General features: G+C 36.5%; 7 protein-coding genes across 9 annotated transcripts; 1 reads left to right on the top strand and 6 right to left on the bottom strand.

Annotated features, from left to right (window-relative positions):
* Positions 1-624: 624 nt before the first annotated feature.
* Positions 625-1529, bottom strand: LOC103851215. Its single transcript, XM_009128059.3, has 2 exons — positions 1245-1529; positions 625-1172 (listed from the first exon to the last, which is right to left on the bottom strand). The coding sequence occupies exons 1-2, from the start codon at positions 1512-1514 to the stop codon at positions 867-869; spliced, it is 576 nt and encodes a 191-aa protein (XP_009126307.2). The 5' UTR covers positions 1515-1529; the 3' UTR covers positions 625-866.
* A 735-nt stretch (positions 1530-2264) lies between these two features.
* LOC103851262 (disease resistance-like protein DSC2) lies at positions 2265-4560 on the bottom strand (the record flags this gene model as incomplete). The annotated part of the gene is made up of 3 exons (XM_033284176.1): positions 2265-2804; positions 2874-3277; positions 3493-4560. A coding segment is annotated over one exon (945 nt), but the record flags the coding sequence as incomplete, so codon positions are not given.
* Positions 4561-5847: 1287 nt separating this feature from the next.
* On the bottom strand, positions 5848-8042 carry LOC103851212 (disease resistance-like protein DSC2; the record flags this gene model as incomplete). Its single annotated transcript, XM_033285801.1, has 3 exons — positions 5848-6458; positions 6539-6865; positions 6948-8042. Coding segments are annotated over 3 exons (1992 nt in total), but the record flags the coding sequence as incomplete, so codon positions are not given.
* On the bottom strand, positions 8012-10649 carry LOC117132143 (disease resistance-like protein DSC2). Its single transcript, XM_033285806.1, has 2 exons — positions 10434-10649; positions 8012-9139 (listed from the first exon to the last, which is right to left on the bottom strand). Exon 2 carries the CDS (start codon positions 8580-8582, stop codon positions 8064-8066), a length of 519 nt encoding a protein of 172 aa, XP_033141697.1. The 5' UTR covers positions 8583-9139; positions 10434-10649; the 3' UTR covers positions 8012-8063.
* LOC103851210 lies at positions 9739-10647 on the bottom strand. Its single transcript, XM_009128056.3, has 2 exons — positions 10434-10647; positions 9739-10043 (listed from the first exon to the last, which is right to left on the bottom strand). The coding sequence occupies exons 1-2, from the start codon at positions 10600-10602 to the stop codon at positions 9982-9984; spliced, it is 231 nt and encodes a 76-aa protein (XP_009126304.1). The 5' UTR covers positions 10603-10647; the 3' UTR covers positions 9739-9981.
* Positions 10650-10705: 56 nt separating the features above from the next.
* Positions 10706-12863, top strand: LOC103851208 (ATP-dependent (S)-NAD(P)H-hydrate dehydratase). 3 transcript variants are annotated; one of them, XM_009128054.3, is made up of 11 exons: positions 10706-10915; positions 11028-11104; positions 11180-11289; positions 11373-11487; positions 11564-11626; positions 11719-11882; positions 11998-12059; positions 12142-12208; positions 12296-12346; positions 12431-12562; positions 12651-12863. In XM_009128054.3, exons 1-11 carry the CDS (start codon positions 10828-10830, stop codon positions 12676-12678), a joined length of 957 nt encoding a protein of 318 aa, XP_009126302.2. In that variant the 5' UTR covers positions 10706-10827; the 3' UTR covers positions 12679-12863. The 3 variants fall into 3 exon arrangements, with proteins under 3 accessions (XP_009126302.2, XP_033141695.1, XP_009126301.2); XM_033285804.1 differs by having other exon boundaries at positions 11364-11487; positions 12448-12562; XM_009128053.3 differs by having other exon boundaries at positions 11364-11487.
* A 26-nt stretch (positions 12864-12889) lies between these two features.
* On the bottom strand, positions 12890-17448 carry LOC103851209 (stem-specific protein TSJT1). The gene is made up of 5 exons (XM_009128055.3): positions 17138-17448; positions 13641-13881; positions 13439-13559; positions 13245-13354; positions 12890-13147 (listed from the first exon to the last, which is right to left on the bottom strand). The coding sequence occupies exons 1-5, from the start codon at positions 17338-17340 to the stop codon at positions 13118-13120; spliced, it is 705 nt and encodes a 234-aa protein (XP_009126303.1). The 5' UTR covers positions 17341-17448; the 3' UTR covers positions 12890-13117.
* Between the last annotated feature and the right edge of the window lie 1985 nt (positions 17449-19433).

Below are 19433 nucleotides of genomic sequence, written 5' to 3'. Positions count from 1 at the left end.
CAAAGTAACTGTATGTTTTCGTATCTTGTCTTGAAGGTTGTTGGCTGCTATTGATATTAATGTGCATTTAAATATAGTTTGTCTGTCTGTTCATTACTTCTTTATTACCATTTCCCTTGTATCTATGTTTTATTAATGTTTGATGTTGGGAGTTTGGTTAATATTTAGATTATCAGTTTTATCACACCTATTCATTTGCTTTTTAACATTTAAGAAACAAAGGAAAAAGTGAATACATGTGATACTACGTCCTGAAAACTAATAAGCGATTTTTAATGGAAAACGGAGTTCATCATCATATTATTTTGCGTTAAATAGAAAGACTAAAGGAATGAGAATGAGAATGAATAATGAGGGACAGAGAAAAAGAGATGGGCATGTGAGTGAGAGTGGCATGTCAGAAGGTGTGTGAGCTTGTGACAGTCTTTTTGGACCTCTTAGTTATTAGATCTGATCTTTTTATATATTCAGACAGTGTGGCAAACTCGTCTGTGATGTCCCAAAGATATTTTGATTGATTGGACAAAGTTAGAGAGAGACACAGAACATTTGCTCATTCCACATGGGGCTTGTCTTTACACATTTCTCCATCACTATTAGTTGTAATCACCCAACAAGATTTCTTAACTTGATTTTCAATTTAATGCTTAAAACATATTTTACAAAAGGAGCGAAGTCAATGAATATCTCTAAAATGACAAGAAAAAATTACATAAAATCTCCAAGACCTTCCTTACAGAAGCAGAACGCTTTATTCTTCGCTGATTTACAAACAAATAAATCTTATGCATCTATAGAATATATATAGTTATATGAATCAATCACACAAAAACCATGAATCATGTAAAATATTTGTTAAAAATTAATCAAGTGTAGATAGATGCTGCATCTCTGTAGCTTCTTCTTGCGATAGAGGCATGAACATTACTAGTGATCATGCTGCTCTTGTTGTTGTGAGTGGTGTGAGTACACCTTGAGTTGTCATGATACTGTTGCTTGTTTTGATGAAGAGAGTGTTGTTGCTTGGCGTTGAAGGAATTAAACCTACCTTGCTTGGGATGATGAGGTCTTCTTCTGGACTGAGAAGATTTAGGGATGAACACGCCAGTTCCTTTGCTTGGTTCTTTATGATACATATATGGGGCCGTTTGGTAGCTTCCTCTGAACATACCCTGTTTCCAGAAAGACACAGTTAGAGAGAGGTATGTTTTGAGAGAGAGAGATTAAGTGTGTGGAGAACAAACCTGGAACGCAAGAGCGGATGAGGTAGAGAGAGAAACAGGGTTTAACTGTTCATCTTCATCCATAATGAGAAGAGAGATCTGTTTGCTTATGTCTGCAAAGAAGACATCATCATCAAGCTCTATAGCCATATATATCTTAGTTTTCCTAACACTTTGTAAGTCTTGTGTTATTTCTTTGCTTGAAGTGGAGTTTGAGGGAATGTTGAAAGAGTCAAATATATAAGCAAGAAAATATTGACCCTTTGAGAGAGGAAGAGAGAAGAAGAGCATGTGGGTGGGAGAGTGGGGTCAGAGGAAAAAAAAGAAAGAGATTTGAACAATGTAAATCTAATCTGGCTAAGTCCCACACAATTAGGACACACACAACATGAAGGACAGAAGGAGGTTGTGCATTGATGTTATCCAGTTGTTAAATGTTGAAAAGACAAATCAAAGTTCACAATATCCACTCTGTTTTTGTTACATTTTACATATATCTCTTGACCAAAAACTTTTATAGCTTTACTAAATTACTATCAATTTAACTGAACTGAACCAACAAGTGTTTAGATACCCTTGGTTTTCATTATTCATCATGATATTAAACAAAACAAAAACAAAAAAGAACAAAACAAACTAAGGAAATCTTTGTTATGGGTCTTATGGCTGTGAGATCCTAAAACAGCCACATCTAAAGACAGCTTGTGGTGGGCAATTGAGGAAATGGACAATACACAATTTGGATTTTGTAGAGATGGAGAATCTCTATTTATGATATGGTTTGAGGATAGTGTTTGAGTGAAAGTAGGGTCACACGCCTATCCTACTAGATGATAGTTCATATAAACTATTTCCCAAGGCAAGCTTGATGGTCTATATGGTATATGTACACAATTATCTGTATATCATTCACTTTCCGAGTATAAGTAATCATGGAGTTCATATCATATCACCTACCTTAAACTCTTATAGACGCAAAGAAAAAAAAGGCATAAACGTATCAAGATGGAAAACTGTTTTGATTGTCATAAGCCTTGGTTGTTTGCTTCTAGTGGCATGTTGTTAACAAATGAAGTCATTCAAATCTTTGAAGGTAATGAGATGTATTTTACAAGTTGTAAACTACAACCAAATATGATTTATAACGTAATGAGTAATTACATATCCCCACCCAATTAACCTAATCACCCTATCAAACTACAAGAACGAGAAGATGTTTACTAAAAGACGTTATATGAATCGCAACTGTTTGGTCTTGACTAACCTTCATGCTTAAGAAACAACGCAAAAAGAAGCTCATTCCACAAATCAGGAACTCCAGGGAGACACCAATGGCTGCAGTCTTGCCTGTGGAATGGTGCAGAACCAGCTGAGCCCAGGTAGTACAATGATGGGTGGCCATTGTTTCTTTGAGCAGCCGTAGCCGTTATGTTCAACAGTTTCAGTTTAACCATCTTTGAAAGTTTCGAGTAGTAAAGAGACGGTTTGTATGTTCCCATGTCTCTGATGGAACCAGAGAGACACCAAAATCAGGCAGTGTCTCCATATGACATGGTTCCTCCGCTTCTCCAATCTCCTTTCCTGAATTGAAAGAAAACTGGAGACGTAAGATTGATAGAAGATTTATGTGTCTAGTTATGTGCAACAAACCTGAAATGCACGGGAGCAAATGCACGTGAAAAGACTTGTACTTTGTTTGAATCAACCTCTTCTTGTATCCATGTCACAACAAAGAAGCCCATGTGCTTTTGTGATGATTTTATTGTTCACTTCGTAAATCAAATCCTTGTTCTTGACTGCGGTAGATAGCAGACAGAGAGGAGAGACTCTCACTGGTTGTTCCACGGGTGTTGAGATTGAGCTTCTCTTCTTGGAAAACTGCATTGCACGGAATCAGAAAATCTAACAAAATGACAATTTCCAGTACCTACACAAGGCTTAACCTCATTCGTGTAAGAAGCAATGACTAAGAACAATAAAGTGTTCTAAGTTAAAGCTTTCTAACAGACCACCGCTGGGTTGATCCATATGAGACACTGAGGCCATTCTGTTCAACCCTACAAGATACCCTCATCAATAAATTTCTCATCCTCTTCATCATTCTCATCATAGTTATCAAAGAGTTCCCGGATGAGCCTAGGGACACACTCTTCATTATCGTCATCATAGTCTCCTGAACGTAAGATGCAAAGGAAGAGACCTTGGAGTCATATTGATCGTTAGGCAGCCTGAAGTAGCTTGGTGAGTGAAGTGTGCAGGCACTTCTACATCTTGTAGGATGATCTTTTTGCCTTTCTGATTCAGGTTGAGACAGTCAGAACCTTCACCATCATCATCAATTTCATCTTCGTCACCATCATTATCATCATCAACATCATAATCTACATTTCTGTCAAGAAGGTACCTCCAAAAGTCGTACACCGCAGCCTAAGACCTTACAGGTTTTATCACGGACTATGAACACAAAAGAAAGCTCGTTGAAAATGGTTTCTCCAGCTTCAAGGCAGTCCTGGTTTAGAGAGAAAGAATCTTCAAAAATATACAGATGCTTTGGATTTATGCATAGATGTGGCATATGGAGCTGGTCTGATACATATTGGACAGTGCGTCCATTATGTTTACCCCTGACGCGATAAGACATACCCATCAATGAATTATCACCCTCTTCATCATTGTGATCTTTGAATCCGGAAGATGGCTTATATACATATGACAGCAAGATGCAAGCCTTGAATCTGAAGGATGAAGGTAGAGGTGTTGGAGTCAAATTGATCGTTAGAGATGGTGAAGTAGATTGGTGAGGGAAGTGTGCAGGCACTTCTTGACCAGGTAAGAACGCAAATTTGCAAGCTGATGTCTGGATGAGCTTTCTAGCTTCTGGATTCAGGTTGGAGCAGTCAGTAAAGTTTAGGCAAATATTTGGATTTTGAAAAGGAGAGTCTATTCTTTTCAAGGATAGACAACATTCTGCTTCTATAGATAGAAGGGAACCTGGAAGCTGTGGAAGTGCTACGAGCTTGACGCATCTTGTGACGACAAGCTTACTTAGTCCGGAGAGACGTCCGATGCAATCTGGAATAGTCTTGAGACCATCACAGCCGAAACGTAATGATATAGGAGATGTAAGAGCCTTTTTAGGTAGACACATCGGAAAAATGTCGTCAACTCTGAAGTCTGTTCGTAATCTCCAACGCCGCTTCAAGTCAGGCCCCCACTCGATTGTTGCTTCAAGACGACCAATATTATTAAGCTGACCAAAATCACGGAAACTCAGACCAAGACACTCAAGATTCTCCAACTTGGAAATGTTTGGAGATATAGTTTTCAGCCGGGTTTTTAGTAATTAAACCCCTCAACTAAAGATGAATCGTAAAAAAAACCCTCAACTAAAAATCCTGTAAAATAAACCCTCAACTTTAGTTCCGTTAACATATGTTACCCTCCGTTTAAAAAACCGTGACGGAGGGTGACATATGTTAACGGTTTATAAGTTGAAGGTTTATTTCACTGGATTTTTAGTTGAGGGTTTTTTTCACGATTCATCTTTAGTTGAGGGGTTTTATCACTAAAAGTCATTAAATATTATTAAATTATTTATTATCATTTATACATTGTTTTAAGATTTATAAGCCTTTAAAACTAATTTATAAATTTTAATATATTTGTATATTAATTTATACATCTTAAATTAATAATTTTTAACACTACTTACAACTTATTATAACTTTGAAATATTAAATTATTTCATATTTGACAATGACGATATAAACACACAAAGTATGAAATAATTGAAAGTTTCTAAGTTATATTAAGTCTTAAGTAGTGTCGAGATAATTCATCTATGAAGTCAATCTTTCTATTTAGAGTATGACACACTTTTTCTTTTTTTCATGATTTCTGTCATCCGGTTCATACTTCTCCCCCCTCCAAAATAATGCATGATTATTTTTATTCTCATTGATTTCTGAATAACTACATTATATTTTTATTTTCTTGATCAATAATATATTTGAAACATAAAGTAATACAATAAATCAAGAACAATATAGGAAAATAGGAAAGTATGAGTCTGATGACGAAAATCATGAAAATAAGAAAAAGTACGTCATACTCCAAATAGAAAGATTGACTTCATGGATGAATTATCCTCAACACTACTTAAGATTTAATATAACTTAGAAACTTTCAATTATTTGATATTTGAAAATGACGATATAAACACACAATTTTTTTTATATCACTATTGCCAAATATCAAATAATTTAATATTTTGAAGTTATAATAAGTTGTAAATCGTGTTGAAAATTATTAATTTAAAATGTATAAATTAATTTTATAATAGATTAATGTATTAATAATATACATTAGTTTTAAAGGCTTACAAATCAATCTAAAACAATGTATAAATGAATAATAAATAACTTAAAAACCCTTTAATGACTTTTAGTGATAAAACCCCTCAACTATTTTTGAATCGTAAAAAAAACCCTCAACTAAGTTTTCAACATTATAAACCCTCAACTTATAAACCGTTAACATATGTCACCCTCCGTCACGGTTTTTTAAACGGAGGGTAACATATGTTAACGGAACTAAAGTTGAGGGTTTATTTCACAGGATTTTTAGTTGAGGGTTTTTTTTACGATTCATCTTTAGTTGAGGGGTTTAATTACTAAAAACCCTTTTCAGCCTCTTGCTTCCGTACATGATTAGTTTACGCAGACGAAATAGATTCTCAATCCATGGAGGAACCTCTTCTATCAATGTACCGCACAACACCAACGCTACAATGCTGTCTGGAACGTTTGGGAACTCCTTGAGGCTGCTACACCCTGCCATATCCAATTGATAAAAACAAGGCCAAGTTCTCATTGATGATGGCACTTCCATTATCACAGTAAAGCTCAGATTGAGTTCTTTCAAACTCAAACAACCACTGAGTTTTTCCAAACTCGAGCAACCACTGAATTCTTTCAAACTCGAGCAATCACTGAGGTTTAATTCCTCGAGATTGATTAACCTACTTATAGAAGAGGGGAGCTCCTTCAAAAGCCTGCAGTTGCTAAGGTTGCATATTGTAAGCTTAGTGGCACTGTCAATAGAGCTTGTGAGCTCCAACAAACTTTCGCAGCCATGGAGATCCAATTTCTCTAGACTCGTTGCTTTTGAGAGATCTGGAATCCTTTTTAGATACCTCGAGAGACTTAAATCCAACAGCTTGAGGCATTGGAGAGGCTATACAAAAAAATAAAAAAGAGAGATAAATTTTAGAGGCTTTACAATACAATACAATACAAAAAGATGAATATTCTTACTTGGATTCCCTCCCAAAGATTCTCAAAAATGTTATTTTGCATGATTAGTTCGACAAGAAACTTGCCAGAGAACTTGGAAGGCCAAAATCTCAATGGACATCTATACCAATTTATCAATCTGAGTTTGTCGGGAAGGCAGTTGAGGCCGTCGGGTATGCATAAGGTACCAGAGTAGACTGCTGGAATATTAGGGGAGAATTTTAGAATATCAGAAGAGTAGACTCTTAGGAACTGGAGATTATTCATCCCCTCGAAAGCACTTTTACTTATTTGGATTTCCCCGCCCTCTGAAGTATCCAACATTATGCCTAGAACTTTTCCAGTACCCTGAAATAGATTATTCAAAAAGAACAGCATATCAGTTTAAAAACCACGTAAACAGAATACTACAGATGTAAGAAAAACTTACAGTATTTTCTTCAAGTAATTCAATAATTTCTGGTATATTCCACAAGAACTGTCGCTTTCCGGGCTCCTCCAAAGACTGATTCTTGACAATTTCTCTACCCATTTGTTGCAGCAAACTATGCATCTTTACCCATCCCCTGTCTATAAATATAAGAGATTTGTCAGCTAAGACTTGAAGCCCGTGGTTGACATCCAAACCGCTTTTTTCAAGACATCTCTTAACGCTATCAACCTTGAAATAACCAAAGAAACATGCAATATGCAGGAAAAGAGCTTTATCGTTATCACTTAACCCCTCGTAGCTGAATCTTAGAGTAGATTCAATTTCTCTGTCAAGGCTAGACTTGAGCCTTGGTAGTGCATCTATCCATTCATTCCTGGACATTCCTCGTAAATACGATCCCATGACTTTCAGGCCTAGAGGAAGATGAAAATCACCAGCAAGTCCAGTAACTTCCCAAGCAAGCATTTCAAAACCATAATCTGGAGACTTTTGACCGAAAGCATATTGGCAGAAGATCTGCATAGGCTCGGTTGAAGTTGGAAATTTCATCTCGTAGATATGGTCAATCCCTAGTCTGAGTTGCTTGACAAGTTTTCTATCTTCAGTTGTAATGATAATAATACTTCCGTGACCAAACCATCCAAGCTGCTTTGCCATTTCCTCTAGTTGCCACAAGCTATCCACTTCATCAAGAACAACCAACACCTTTTTGCCACTCAGCATTTGTTGAGCCTCTCCTAAGTGATGAACCTCAATATCCTTTTGGTTGAATAGTTGAGACAACAATTTTTTCTGCAAACGCAACTTCAACTGATAGTCGTTACCACAAGGCTTCTCATAATTTCCTCTGATATTCTCCAAAACAGTGCTAAACGGAAAACCAGGAGAGAGTTGGTTGTATAAAACTCTTGCAGTGGTCGTCTTCCCAATCCCGGCAGGACCCACAAGCACAATCATCTTAACTTGTTCTGATTGTAGGATGAACTTCGATTTTATATCTAAGTCTTTTGATGGTGTAAAGCCCAACACAGCCGTGACATCTGAGGCTACTTTGCTGATCAAGTCAGCTTCATTGTCACTAACAAAAACAGAGGCCACTCATTAAAACAGACATCATGATAAGTAGCTACACAAGTGGAAGTAAAGGTGAACGAACCAGTTGCTAGAGTGATAACCAGCTATACCCGCGACATCACTCAAAGCTTGCCTCCATGCCTTCATCTTTTCTTCTTTTCCCACACATGTTTCATGAAAGGCTTTTCCGGAATCTCCGGTCTGCTTCCTAGCATCTGATGGATCCACTTCGTAGAAGATGGTCATCACAGTTTGTTGATACTCTTCCCTGCACTTCATGATCTCCACCAACTCATCCAGACACCAGCTTGAAGAAGCGTAGTTACGGGAGAGCAAGACAATGGCAACCCTTGATTGTCTGATCGCTAGTACAAGCACTGGACCGACAGATTCACCTCGCTTGATCTCGTTATCAACGAAAGGTATGATTCCCTTGCTTTTGAGCTCTTTCAGAACGTGACTAAGAAAGCCTTTGCGCACGTCTTCTCCACGGAAGCTCAGGAAGACGTGATACAGCCAACTGCGAGACAAAGATGAAGAAGAAGCCATGGATAACATCACGAAGAAAATGATCACTAAGCTTTCAGATAGAAAGAAGAAATAACATCGGAAAAGAGTAAAGAGGCGTAAATTGATAAGGAAACAGTAGGATACAGCCAAGTCAAGTCAAGAACTGCATTTTTTTTAATATAAATTATTTGTATTTCAGTGCATAGTGGAAGCTGAAAGTGATTGTATGGATATAGAAAAATAAGGAAAAAATTATTTGGTAACGAAAATAATGATTACAAAGAAAACCTGTAACTGTGGTTTGACTTCACAATTGTTCATGGTTCGCTTCAGATTAAGCCATTATCGTAAAGAACAGAGATGTGTACCGTTGCTGTTCTTACAAGTACTTCAATTTTAAAAGCATCATAAAAAAAATTAGAGAAATTGTACTATACTTGGGGTAAGACTGAGTGAATGACGGTTACAGAATGATCTGAGATCAAGAAAACAAAAGAAGCAACAAGGTTTCTTCATTGCTTGCACATTCATAGGTTCTGTCATCTACTTTTTCTCCTCCCATCCCTCGATATTGTTATTGTCCCATCTCCCTTCTTCTTGTCCATCTACATTATGATTTATGAACAATCAAAAGTTCTAAGTTAGAGATTCTAACAGACACCATGGATTACATTTAAGACAGCAATGACTAAGAACATAAAGGGCTCACTCATCCAACTAATTGGGAGTATTCAGAAAGCTCTAAAATGACCAATCATGGATGATTGGCAGAACGTTCAAAAACAGATTCCGTCATTATGAGCTTATCATTCTGCCATAAATAATCTTTGAAAAAATTACGAGATTCTGCTAATACAAATTGTTATCAATAGGAAGCAGAGATTGATACTTTCTTTTGCAATAGCTCAAAAACTATCTGAAATTTCATCATGAGATTGTGCTAGAGACAGTTGATAACTTCCACAGTCCAAGAACTAAATGGAACATCAACTAACTATCAATCATTCACAGGCTAAATCTATATTTCAATTACACATACGCAAACGAAAGAATCGAGCTTTGGGAGAGTAGAGCAGACCTTGTTGTTGTTCTTGTTGGTGCTGAGGAGTTTGAGATTGAACAAATCGTTCGTATTGTTCAGCCTTTTCAAGGAAAGGCTTGAACAAAATTATTTGGTAACGAAAATAATGATTACTGTGGTTTGACTTCACAATTGTTCATGGTTCGCTTCAGATTAAGCCATTATCGTAAAGAACAGAGATTGTGTACCGTTGCTGTTCTTGCAAGTACTTCAATTTTAAGAGCATCATAAAAAAAATTAGAGAAATTGTACTATACTTGGGGTAAGACTGAGTGAATGACGGTTACAGAATGATCTGAGATCAAGAAAACAAAAGAAGCAACAAGGTTTCTTCATTGCTTGCACATTCATAGGTTCTTCTGTCATCTACTTTTTCTCCTCCCATCCCTCGATATTGTTATTGTCCCATCTCGCTTCTTCTTGTCCATCTACAAGATCAGAGAGTAAGAAAAACATTACGAACAAGAAAAGTTCTAAGTTAGAGCTTCTAAACAGACATCATGGATTACATGCAAGACGCAGTGACTGACAGGCTCACTCATGCAAGGAATAAAACTGAAGGGAGAAAGTGTATTATGAAGAAGACATTGAAGGAGCATCAACTAACTATCAATTTTCAAAAACTAAGAGCTCGACAAGCATCAACTAACTATCAATCAACTATTCACTCTAATCCAACTTTGAGCATCATGAGATTGTTCTAGCGACGTTGAAGTGGGGGCATCAACTAACTATCAATCATTCACGGCATAAAACTATCTCTGATTACACAAACGCAAACAAAAGAATCGAGCTTTGAGAGAAAGTGAATACAATACCTTGTTGTTGTTGGTGCTGAGAGGTTTGAGATTGAACAAATCGTTCGTATTGCTCAGCCTTTTCAAGGAAAGGCTTGTATCCAAGCTCCAGTGACATGTACCCGAACGCCAATGATCCCAAAACCACCACCGATGATCGAATCGCGTTGTCCATCGCCGTCCTCTTCATCCTCCTTCCCCTCTCTCTCGCTCTCTCCAACTCTCAGTGTTTTCTTTCTTTCCCTAAATTAATAAATAAGAAAAAATAATAATAAATAAGTAAGACCCACCAAATCAAACAGAGCGTTCCTCTGCTTGGGCGCTCTATCGAAGCGGTTGAGTTCTCATTCACCTTCAGAAAGGAACAGTCCTAGGTACGAACGCTTTGTGTCTCAAAGTTCAATCTTCCCGAGCAATGAGCTCCACATTGGAGGCGGACGCAGAGAGTGTTCTGAGACTCGTGACGCCATCTCTCGACCTCAAACGACACAAAGGCCAAGCTGGTTACAAACTTACCTTCATCTCTTTTTATTTATGAATCAAATTTGAAATTACAAAGTTTGAGTCTTTTTTTATGTTAAAGCTCATGTTTTTGTAAATTGATCTTGTGTTTAGGGAAGATAGCTGTGATCGGAGGCTGTCGTGAATACACTGGAGCTCCTTACTTCGCCGCCATTTCTGCTTTAAAGATAGTCAGTAGTCTCCTTTCTATTAGCCTCATTACAGATCCTTTAGACTCATCTTTGGTTTTGTTTGCAAACCTGTAGGGTGCTGATTTGTCGCATGTCTTCTGCACGAAAGACGCAGCTCCCGTTATAAAGAGTTACAGTCCTGAGCTTATAGTTCACCCTGTTCTTGAAGAATCTTACACCATCAGGTGAATATTCCCAGTCCACACATTTGTTTGCTACTAAGTGAGTTTCATAATCTCTATGTTTTGTTATGATCTAGTGATTTCAGTGAGGAAGAGAAGAGACAAGTCCAGGAGAAAGTGGTTGGAGAAGTGGATAAATGGATCGAAAGGTTTGATTGTCTTGTGATTGGTCCTGGTTTGGGAAGGGATCCGTTTCTCCTGGTACAGATTCCTCTCCCACTACTTCATCACGTTACTTAATGCTTTGGTTGTTGACTAGAAGGCTCTGTATTTTCAGGAATGTGTGAGTAAAATCATGCTTCTTGCTAAAAAGTTCAATGTTCCTTTTGTTGTAGATGGGGTAAGCAGTTACATATACCTTAAAGATTGGATCAGATCAATCTCTTCCTCCCAAATCTTTTATTATGTTTGATCTCTTCAACGATTCTGCAGGACGGGCTGTTTCTTGTAACAAATTCAATTGATCTTGTCAACAGCTATCCGCTTGCTGTTTTGACTCCGAATGTGAACGAGTATAAGCGTCTGGTTCAGAAAGTGCTGAACTGTGAAGTTGATGAAGAGAATACTGGAGATCAACTACGCTCTTTGGCCAAGCAGTAAGTACAAAACTCAGTTTAATAGTCTAGAAAGAAAAATTATTTGAATCTCTATGTATCCACAAGTCATTGCACTAAACCTCATGTTATAATATTAGACGCATGTGTCATTCAGGATTGGTGGCGTAACGATTCTGAGGAAAGGCAAGTCTGATCTTATAAGCAATGGGGAGATAGGTGAGTAACTTTTTCTCTTATCCTTTCTCTATGTTAGAAATTTTTTGAGAATATCAAGTGTGGTTATGTCTGTTTCTTGCAGTAAAATCAGTGAGCATATATGGTTCTCCAAGGCGATGTGGTGGACAAGGTGATATCCTCTCTGGGAGGTGAGTTCGCTATTCTTTGATCTAAAATCATCAGATTGCTCTTGTGTAGCCACTAATAGTCTTCTACATGTGTTTGGTTTCATCTAGTGTTGCAGTGTTTTTGTCATGGGCGCAACAGCTTATATCAGGTCATGAAAGGTTGTTAGATTTCTCCTTCATCATATGTTTTATTGAGATTTTTTTTTTCTCATTTTGTTTTTGACGCTCTCTGAAAATTTTCAGTCTCTCGGAGAATCCAGCTATATTGGGATGCGTAGCTGCATCTGGACTGCTGAGAAAGGCTGCATCTCTGGCTTTTACAAAACATAAGAGATCAACTCTCACAAGCGACATTATTGGATGTTTAGGGGAGAGGTATTGATTTTTTAAGTACTGAAGCTTCTTCATCAGAGAATCCACGAAGCATTTTTTTTGGCATTTATATATTTGCTTCCTTCTACAGTTTGGAGGATATCTGCCCTGCATCTTAATCTGCAGAACACTAGAGTTGGTCTTGCCTTCCACTACACCTTAATGTCTGTGAGAAACTTCAAAAGATGTTCCTGTTCTCTTTTGTCTCAGTATTGTTCTTCTCAGTGACTGTTGTGATTATGAAATAAAGATTACTACTCAATAATAAGGATCCATTCTATGCCAATCTCAGTATAACTTCATACATATCCATGTCTGAGAATTGCGGGATTTACGAGAGAAACAGGAGATGCAAACATTAAGAGAAGGTTAATTTATTGGGATGAAGATACTAAAAACACCAGAAGAGACAGACATTGGCTGTACAAAGAAGCAAAATACAAAGGAGAGATACAACAGTACAAACACCATCACCAACCATTGATAGCTTTAAAGAACTCATAGGACAGCTTGTTTTTTCTACATCATTATTTCATTTTGCTGTTAGAGTTCTCATTCTCAATCTGCAAGAACAGTTGCTCCTTCCACCTGTGTTCCACCACCATTGTTTGTGTTATGAGCATTCTTAAAAATGTTGGAAAAAAAAAACTAGATATGATTTGTTCTTGGAGAATCAATCAATCACCTTGAAGGTAGCTCCCCAAATTTCTTCCTCTTTAGCAGGAATGGCAGTGATCTTGTTCTTAGGATTCTCAAAGCTCCTAAGCCCACCTAAAGCAGTCGAGTAGAAACAGCCTGCAACACAGACAATTATTCAAATCGCTCTTAATATAGCTTGCAGTGTCTTAAAATCTTGAACTTAAAAAAAGAAAAACCAACCTTGAGGGAAAGAAGCAAGTGATTTCCCACAAGCACCTTTTAGCAAGTCAAGATCATCAGCAAATGCCACATATCCATCAGCTGTTATCCCCCAATACAATGGTACCTTACCAACTTGGTCCTGCAGCAAATGAAAATCAGAGTTTTACAGCCAAATTCAATCTACCTCACAGTAAAAAAGAAGCGGTTAAAATGAACTTACAGAGGCTACAAACAGAGTGGAGGTTGATTTATCAAAGACCACAAAGGCGAAATCGCCACTTAGGTGAGACACTACGTGGTTAGCCGGGTAAGGAGCTCTGTCACGGAGAGTCTTGTAAGCCTCGATGACCAAGAGAACCTCGTTTGCATTCTTTGCAAGCCCATATTGCTGCTTCAAGCTTCCTAGGTTGTCAAGTGAGCCTTGGAACAAGCAGAATATCTCATCCTTAGCCCCAAATGACCTGCATAAATTCGAAAAAAAAACTCATCTTAAGACGAGCATAAGCCTATATATTATATCCACAGAGTTCAAATTAACTCAATTTGAGATCTCTAGAGGAGCAAAACAAAGGTTTAGACTTTTAAACCAATTTGATCAAAAAGTACTAAGAATGTGAGGCATAATAATAATTCATGAGGCAATCAATAAATAATAGTTGTGGGGTTATAATAGCCTCATAGGGTTTGGTGGACCAATCAAAACTGCTTTTGTAGATTGGCCATACCATGTCACATCCAAAAGTACATATTTCTCTTATGATTCTTGTAACTATATAGATTTGTGGATGAATTTTTAGATATAACTTTTTTTACCGCATGGTGTCTGGTTGGTCATTCCCTCTGAGAAAATTTATTTTGTGGATAGTAAATAGTGATTGTACCACATCATTGGTATTTGACTACTTTTAAAAAAAAAATAACTCATATAGTTATCTATTATCCGTTCATTAATGTGATTCATGCGCATGTAGACGTCTCTGTCTATGAACAAGGACCAAGTTTTGTCTAGTTTCAGTTTTGTGGTTAATGACTTCCAAATAGAATCCAAGTCTCTGTGACATGAACAATTCAGTTATGAGTCATGAGAAGCTTGTGAATCATCTTTGGTGATCTACACAGCTTCTGAGACGTGTTCTTGTGTTCCACCGACAAGTCGAGTACTATTTTTTATTTATTTTAAGGTATCTAATTTTTTTGGATCTCCCAATCTTATATTTTAGGTCATGAAAATATCATGTAAATACGTTACTTGGTTTTGATTATGTGATGACTACATAAAGATTGAAAGAACTACCAATTGGAATCTTTACTTTGAATAAATATTCAGATATTTAAAAACTTTAGTTTTCCAATAAGTTACCTATGCTGTATATGCATATTTATCAAAATAATATATTAGATACAATATTTGGACTTTCATTATTGTTTGGGACCATGTACCACACCACACCACAAACACGTCACCCTTAAAATAATCCCATTATGTCGATCAGAATCTAGACTTTTATACAAAACAAAATTATCTACACCATTAGATATAGTCAGTGATTTTTACCAATCTTCTTTTCTGTGTGATTTTAGATAAGAAAATAGGACGAAATAGGGTTCAATTGGTTTTTTCAAAAAAAAAAAAAAAAAAATAGGGTTCAATTGGTCGATACATGCAACATGAACCCCTACGTTGTAGTCTTTTTATTATGAAATATTTACGCCCACAGACACAATTCATCTTATGAATTACACTTTAAAGCACTTTGGTCTTAGTGGACACTTTCTCTTAGTGAAATGTCTAGCTTAGCCCTCACCTCTTAGTAAAAGTGGGTTTCATGAATTCTCTAACCAGAACAATTGGTTTTCCTATCTAGTAACAATAAAACAAATAATATATTTTTAGATATTTTTTATTTGAATTTTGAAAGAGTCGATCTTTTTTTTTCTTTTTCATTTTGTAGATTTCAAGAGAAAAACCCTAGTTTTATCTCTCCCCCGATTTCTTGTAGATCTAGAAACTCAAACCTTCACCAAACCGTAATCAAGTTTCTAAAAATCAGATCCTCTCCGGCTATAGTCGATTTCGTCATTAACCACAGCCAGCACCGTTGATTGAGAAAAACCCGCCATGGAAGGTGAGTTCCGTTTTGCACTCTGTCTCCGCCGCCGTTGTTCCTTCATCTTACACCCACAGCTACCGTTAACGATTTTTCTTTTTTTTTCAGATTCTGCAGAGGACGCCGTAGACCACCGTCTTTCCGTGAGACTCTTCGCAACTGATTCATATATGAAAAGTTAGTTTCTTGTCTGATTGTGGTGGTGGATGCCGCGATGGTAGATGTCGTGGTGGCGGATGTAGATACGGAGGTAGAAGACCTGAGGAGGAGGAGGAGGTTGTGGATGCCGTGATGGTGGATGCTATGGTGGTGGATATGGATACAATGGTGGAGGACGTGAGGAGGAGGAAGTGGTGGTTTAGTTTTGTCTGAGTTCTCGATATAAACCTCAACTCTATGTTCTTCTGTTTAAATCTGTAGAAAAGTTTATCCTTTATTCCTCAACTCCGACATTCACTCGCCACCTATCCTTGATTCTCACCACTTCACAACTTGTCTGACCACTGCTCGTCGCACAACCACACAATCCCCGTCCACACATCGCCCGAACACACACTTCGCAACAACTCCACTCCTGACCACACATCGTCCGTCCACATAACCTCTAACCATAAAGCTGTCGAACAGCTGACGCCTAACCATGACTTACCCGACCACAACTCACCCAACCATAACAACCTTAGCAACCCGTCTCATGTCGCCACACATGATACACCTAATAGATACCTTTTGTTTTGTTCTCAATGTGCCTTTCAGCTTATGTCTATTCATGTACTTTAATTCCACGAACTGAGTATGTGAGGAAGAAGAATCACTTGGAAGCCACTCCCATATCATTAACTAATATGTTGTACAACACTACCTCCACCCAGACTAAAGCCTACAAGATCACACTAGCATTGTCACCAGACTAAAACCAACATCGGCATCCATTCACACACTGACCACCAGAGCCTTGACGACAACACTCCCGACCACAACAACACTCCCCCTAACCACAAGAGTCCCATCCAAAACACATCTGACGACCACAACAATCACACAAACCACGAGAGTCCCATCCACAATACACCTGAAAACCCCAATCCGACCATCTTCTTTTTGTCCACCACGAACTCCACCCATTACCAAACACATCTCCAAATATTTAGACTATATTCTCAGCCTTAGATCTTATGCATATAATTAGATCTAACGTCCCTAAACAATTCACTTTTTCCTATACAATTACCTTTTTCTTTTAACATTTATCATTTATTGTAACTAAAGACAAACTTAGTTTCTATTTCTTCACTTTACTGTAGCCTTCTTAAAAGAAACACACTCCTCCTTACACAAAAAGCAAGGTTATATATGTCATAGAAAAAGACAGCTGTCTAGAGAAAGTGTGCAAAGGAGACAATGTGTTTTTTAATGTAAACAAAAGTCAGATTGTGTCCTATTATGTAAATCTCTCTTTTATTATTGTCTTTTTGTAGTGATTTTTTTAAAGAAAATAATTAATTTAAAACTCGATGAAACTAAAACGCTCGACGATGATTTCAGTACTGGAATCATCATGAAGCTGATTCCAACGAAAAATAATATAAGTAAATCGCTGGCGACTCACCTTGGCCGGAGAGGACTCTCTTTGTGGTGGGTGTACGCAAGCTGCACATAGTCACCGACTTGTACGGACACAGCGGATGGGTTTTTCTGGACGAACTTGTTAACTAGAGTCGCGCCGGTTGTCTTTGGAGACGGAGTTCGGCTGCCGGCTGCAACCAGCTCTTCCGGTAGCGATACTATAGCTCCGCTGAAAATTCCCAACATCTTCTACTTCCACCGATGATAATAACTACTTGCTGGATCTTTGAGTTCTCTCTTTGTTTGAGATTATATGGGACAATGGATATGGGAGGTTGAGACAAATGAGAGAGATGGTGTTTATTTAATATAGGAGGCTGACGAATGATATGGTGGCATCTTCGTCATTTCAAGTTTTCTGAATCTTTTTTATTGATTCTTTGTTTTTTAATTCTTAGTTTAATACACTGAAAATAACGTATTGACGTGTATACGTATGGAAGTGACGCACAAATACGTAAGTACCACACGGAAGAGATGGAATCATTCTTGAGCGTTAGATTCTAGTTTTTGTCGGGACCTATGTTGCCTTTGTGGTCTCTTGTCTTATCCATCTCCTTTTCATATACGTAGTTATTGAAAATTTCTCCAACTATATAACCTTTTTTATTTAATTATTGTGAATATTACTGTTTAGAAGATCACTAAGTTACAATTTCTAAATTTAAATTACTGTAATTTTTTTTTGAGATTATCTGGAATTTATTTATTTGTTTATTTGCAAAATAACTTTAATAAATTTAACTAGGTTTCTTTTTTTTTTTTGATAAAACTTTTTTTTGATAAAATGTTAAGAAAAAATATCATAGGATACGACGTTGTTTCCATTTTTAAGCTACCATACACTTTTCGTATATAAGAAAATGATAACATCCACTTACAAGTTACAACTTTCTCTTCCATTTTCTTCGCCTTATTTTCTTACATTTTAATAGGAAAACCAGCAAAAAATCATAATGAAACTAAATGTATGTAACTGGTAAAATGTAATAATATGCACAAACATATAATTATCCTTTTCCATAAAAATATAATATACTTTAGGACGAAATCTGACTATTTAAATCTAATCTTGTCGGGGAAAAGAAATATGTCATATTAATTAAATCAAGTGATGTATCACCATATTTATCTTCTTTTTACGCTTTTTACTAATACGATTCCATTGAAATCACCAACCATCACCAGGATATTTAAACTGGTCTTGGTATGATGCAAAACCTCTTTTTGGTTTAAATCAGATCAGATCATTTTATAAGCCAATAAATTAGGAGCAATGTAGAATTTATGTTCTGAAAGCAACTTGAACCTAATTTAAATGGACATGTATCATCATTGAATTTTGAAATATGATTGAAACTAGTAAGCTTAAGATTTTGAACGATAAAATTTAAACATCTTTAACAAATGAAATAAACACAGCTACGTGATCCATATTATCCGTGTCTTACTGTATAATTTCGTTCGCAAAAGAACTATTCAGTTCTCCTGTTTTAATTTATGGAGTAATAATTTTCGAGACATTATAAATTCATCAAAGATTCAAAACTCTGTGTTACATATGACATATCATTCAATAATTTGGAGCTTTTGTAATAATAATCAATCTTTCTTCCTTTTTGGGTCAATAGTTACAAATTTCTTATATTTTTAGTTTTAATTTTGTTTTTGAGAAAAAGGAATAAAAACATTATCAGAAAAGAATCTGAATCTGTGTTGACAAAAGAAATATAAAATATTAAGAATGTTAGAACAGTGGACGCCCATCGTTTTTGTTTTGGAGACTGGCCCACTGCTTTAGTAATTTTTCCCGGTGGATCAGGAAAAATAAAGAATAATAACCTACTTGACAATTCATGTGAGTGGTTTTGCAATCTTACTTCGATTTTGAATATGATATATTTGTTGCTTTCAAATTTAATGGTACATCGCTGAAATTTGAGATTTGATAGAAGCTAATAGATATACGAATATAAACCCAAACCTAAAAAATTTCATTTTCAAAAATTTTAAGACTTAAACTGATTGTTTTTTTTTTACTTGTATCTTATAAGTTCTAAGCAAATCGATAACATAGTAAAATATTTTTGATTATTTTTTAATTACGATAATTATCCGCGTAAGACAAATGAAAAATCAATACCAGACGATATTCAATCGTTATATGATATCATGGTTTACCATATCTATGGAAGTTGTACTAAAATCATCTTCAACTCTACTTCATAATTTATTCCAAAAGACAGTTGGAAATGGAGCATGAACAAAAAATAAAAAAT

This window comes from Brassica rapa, chromosome A02, assembly GCF_000309985.2.
Source record: "Brassica rapa cultivar Chiifu-401-42 chromosome A02, CAAS_Brap_v3.01, whole genome shotgun sequence".
In the NCBI taxonomy this organism is placed as follows: domain Eukaryota; kingdom Viridiplantae; phylum Streptophyta; class Magnoliopsida; order Brassicales; family Brassicaceae; genus Brassica; species Brassica rapa.
Note: the sequence above shows the minus strand (reverse complement) of the source record. Positions and strands in the feature narration are given on the sequence as shown.

Coding starts and splice junctions, on each gene's coding strand:
- LOC103851215 (XM_009128059.3), bottom strand. CDS start 1,514: ATGCTCTTCTTCTCTCTTCCTCTCTCAAAGGGTCAATATTTTCTTGCT. Junction 1,173..1,244: donor CATCCGCTCTTGCGTTCCAG/GTTTGTTCTCCA, acceptor TTCTGGAAACAG/GGTATGTTCAGAGGAAGCTA.
- LOC117132143 (XM_033285806.1), bottom strand. CDS start 8,582: ATGTTATCCATGGCTTCTTCTTCATCTTTGTCTCGCAGTTGGCTGTAT.
- LOC103851210 (XM_009128056.3), bottom strand. CDS start 10,602: ATGAAGAGGACGGCGATGGACAACGCGATTCGATCATCGGTGGTGGTT. Junction 10,044..10,433: donor TCAGCACCAACAACAACAAG/GTATTGTATTCA, acceptor CTGATCTTGTAG/ATGGACAAGAAGAAGCGAGA.
- LOC103851208 (XM_009128053.3), top strand. CDS start 10,828: ATGAGCTCCACATTGGAGGCGGACGCAGAGAGTGTTCTGAGACTCGTG. Junction 11,488..11,563: donor GAAGGGATCCGTTTCTCCTG/GTACAGATTCCT, acceptor CTGTATTTTCAG/GAATGTGTGAGTAAAATCAT. Junction 11,883..11,997: donor CTACGCTCTTTGGCCAAGCA/GTAAGTACAAAA, acceptor TGTGTCATTCAG/GATTGGTGGCGTAACGATTC.
- LOC103851209 (XM_009128055.3), bottom strand. CDS start 17,340: ATGTTGGGAATTTTCAGCGGAGCTATAGTATCGCTACCGGAAGAGCTG. Junction 13,560..13,640: donor CCACTCTGTTTGTAGCCTCT/GTAAGTTCATTT, acceptor CATTTGCTGCAG/GACCAAGTTGGTAAGGTACC. Junction 13,148..13,244: donor TTTGGGGAGCTACCTTCAAG/GTGATTGATTGA, acceptor GGTGGAACACAG/GTGGAAGGAGCAACTGTTCT.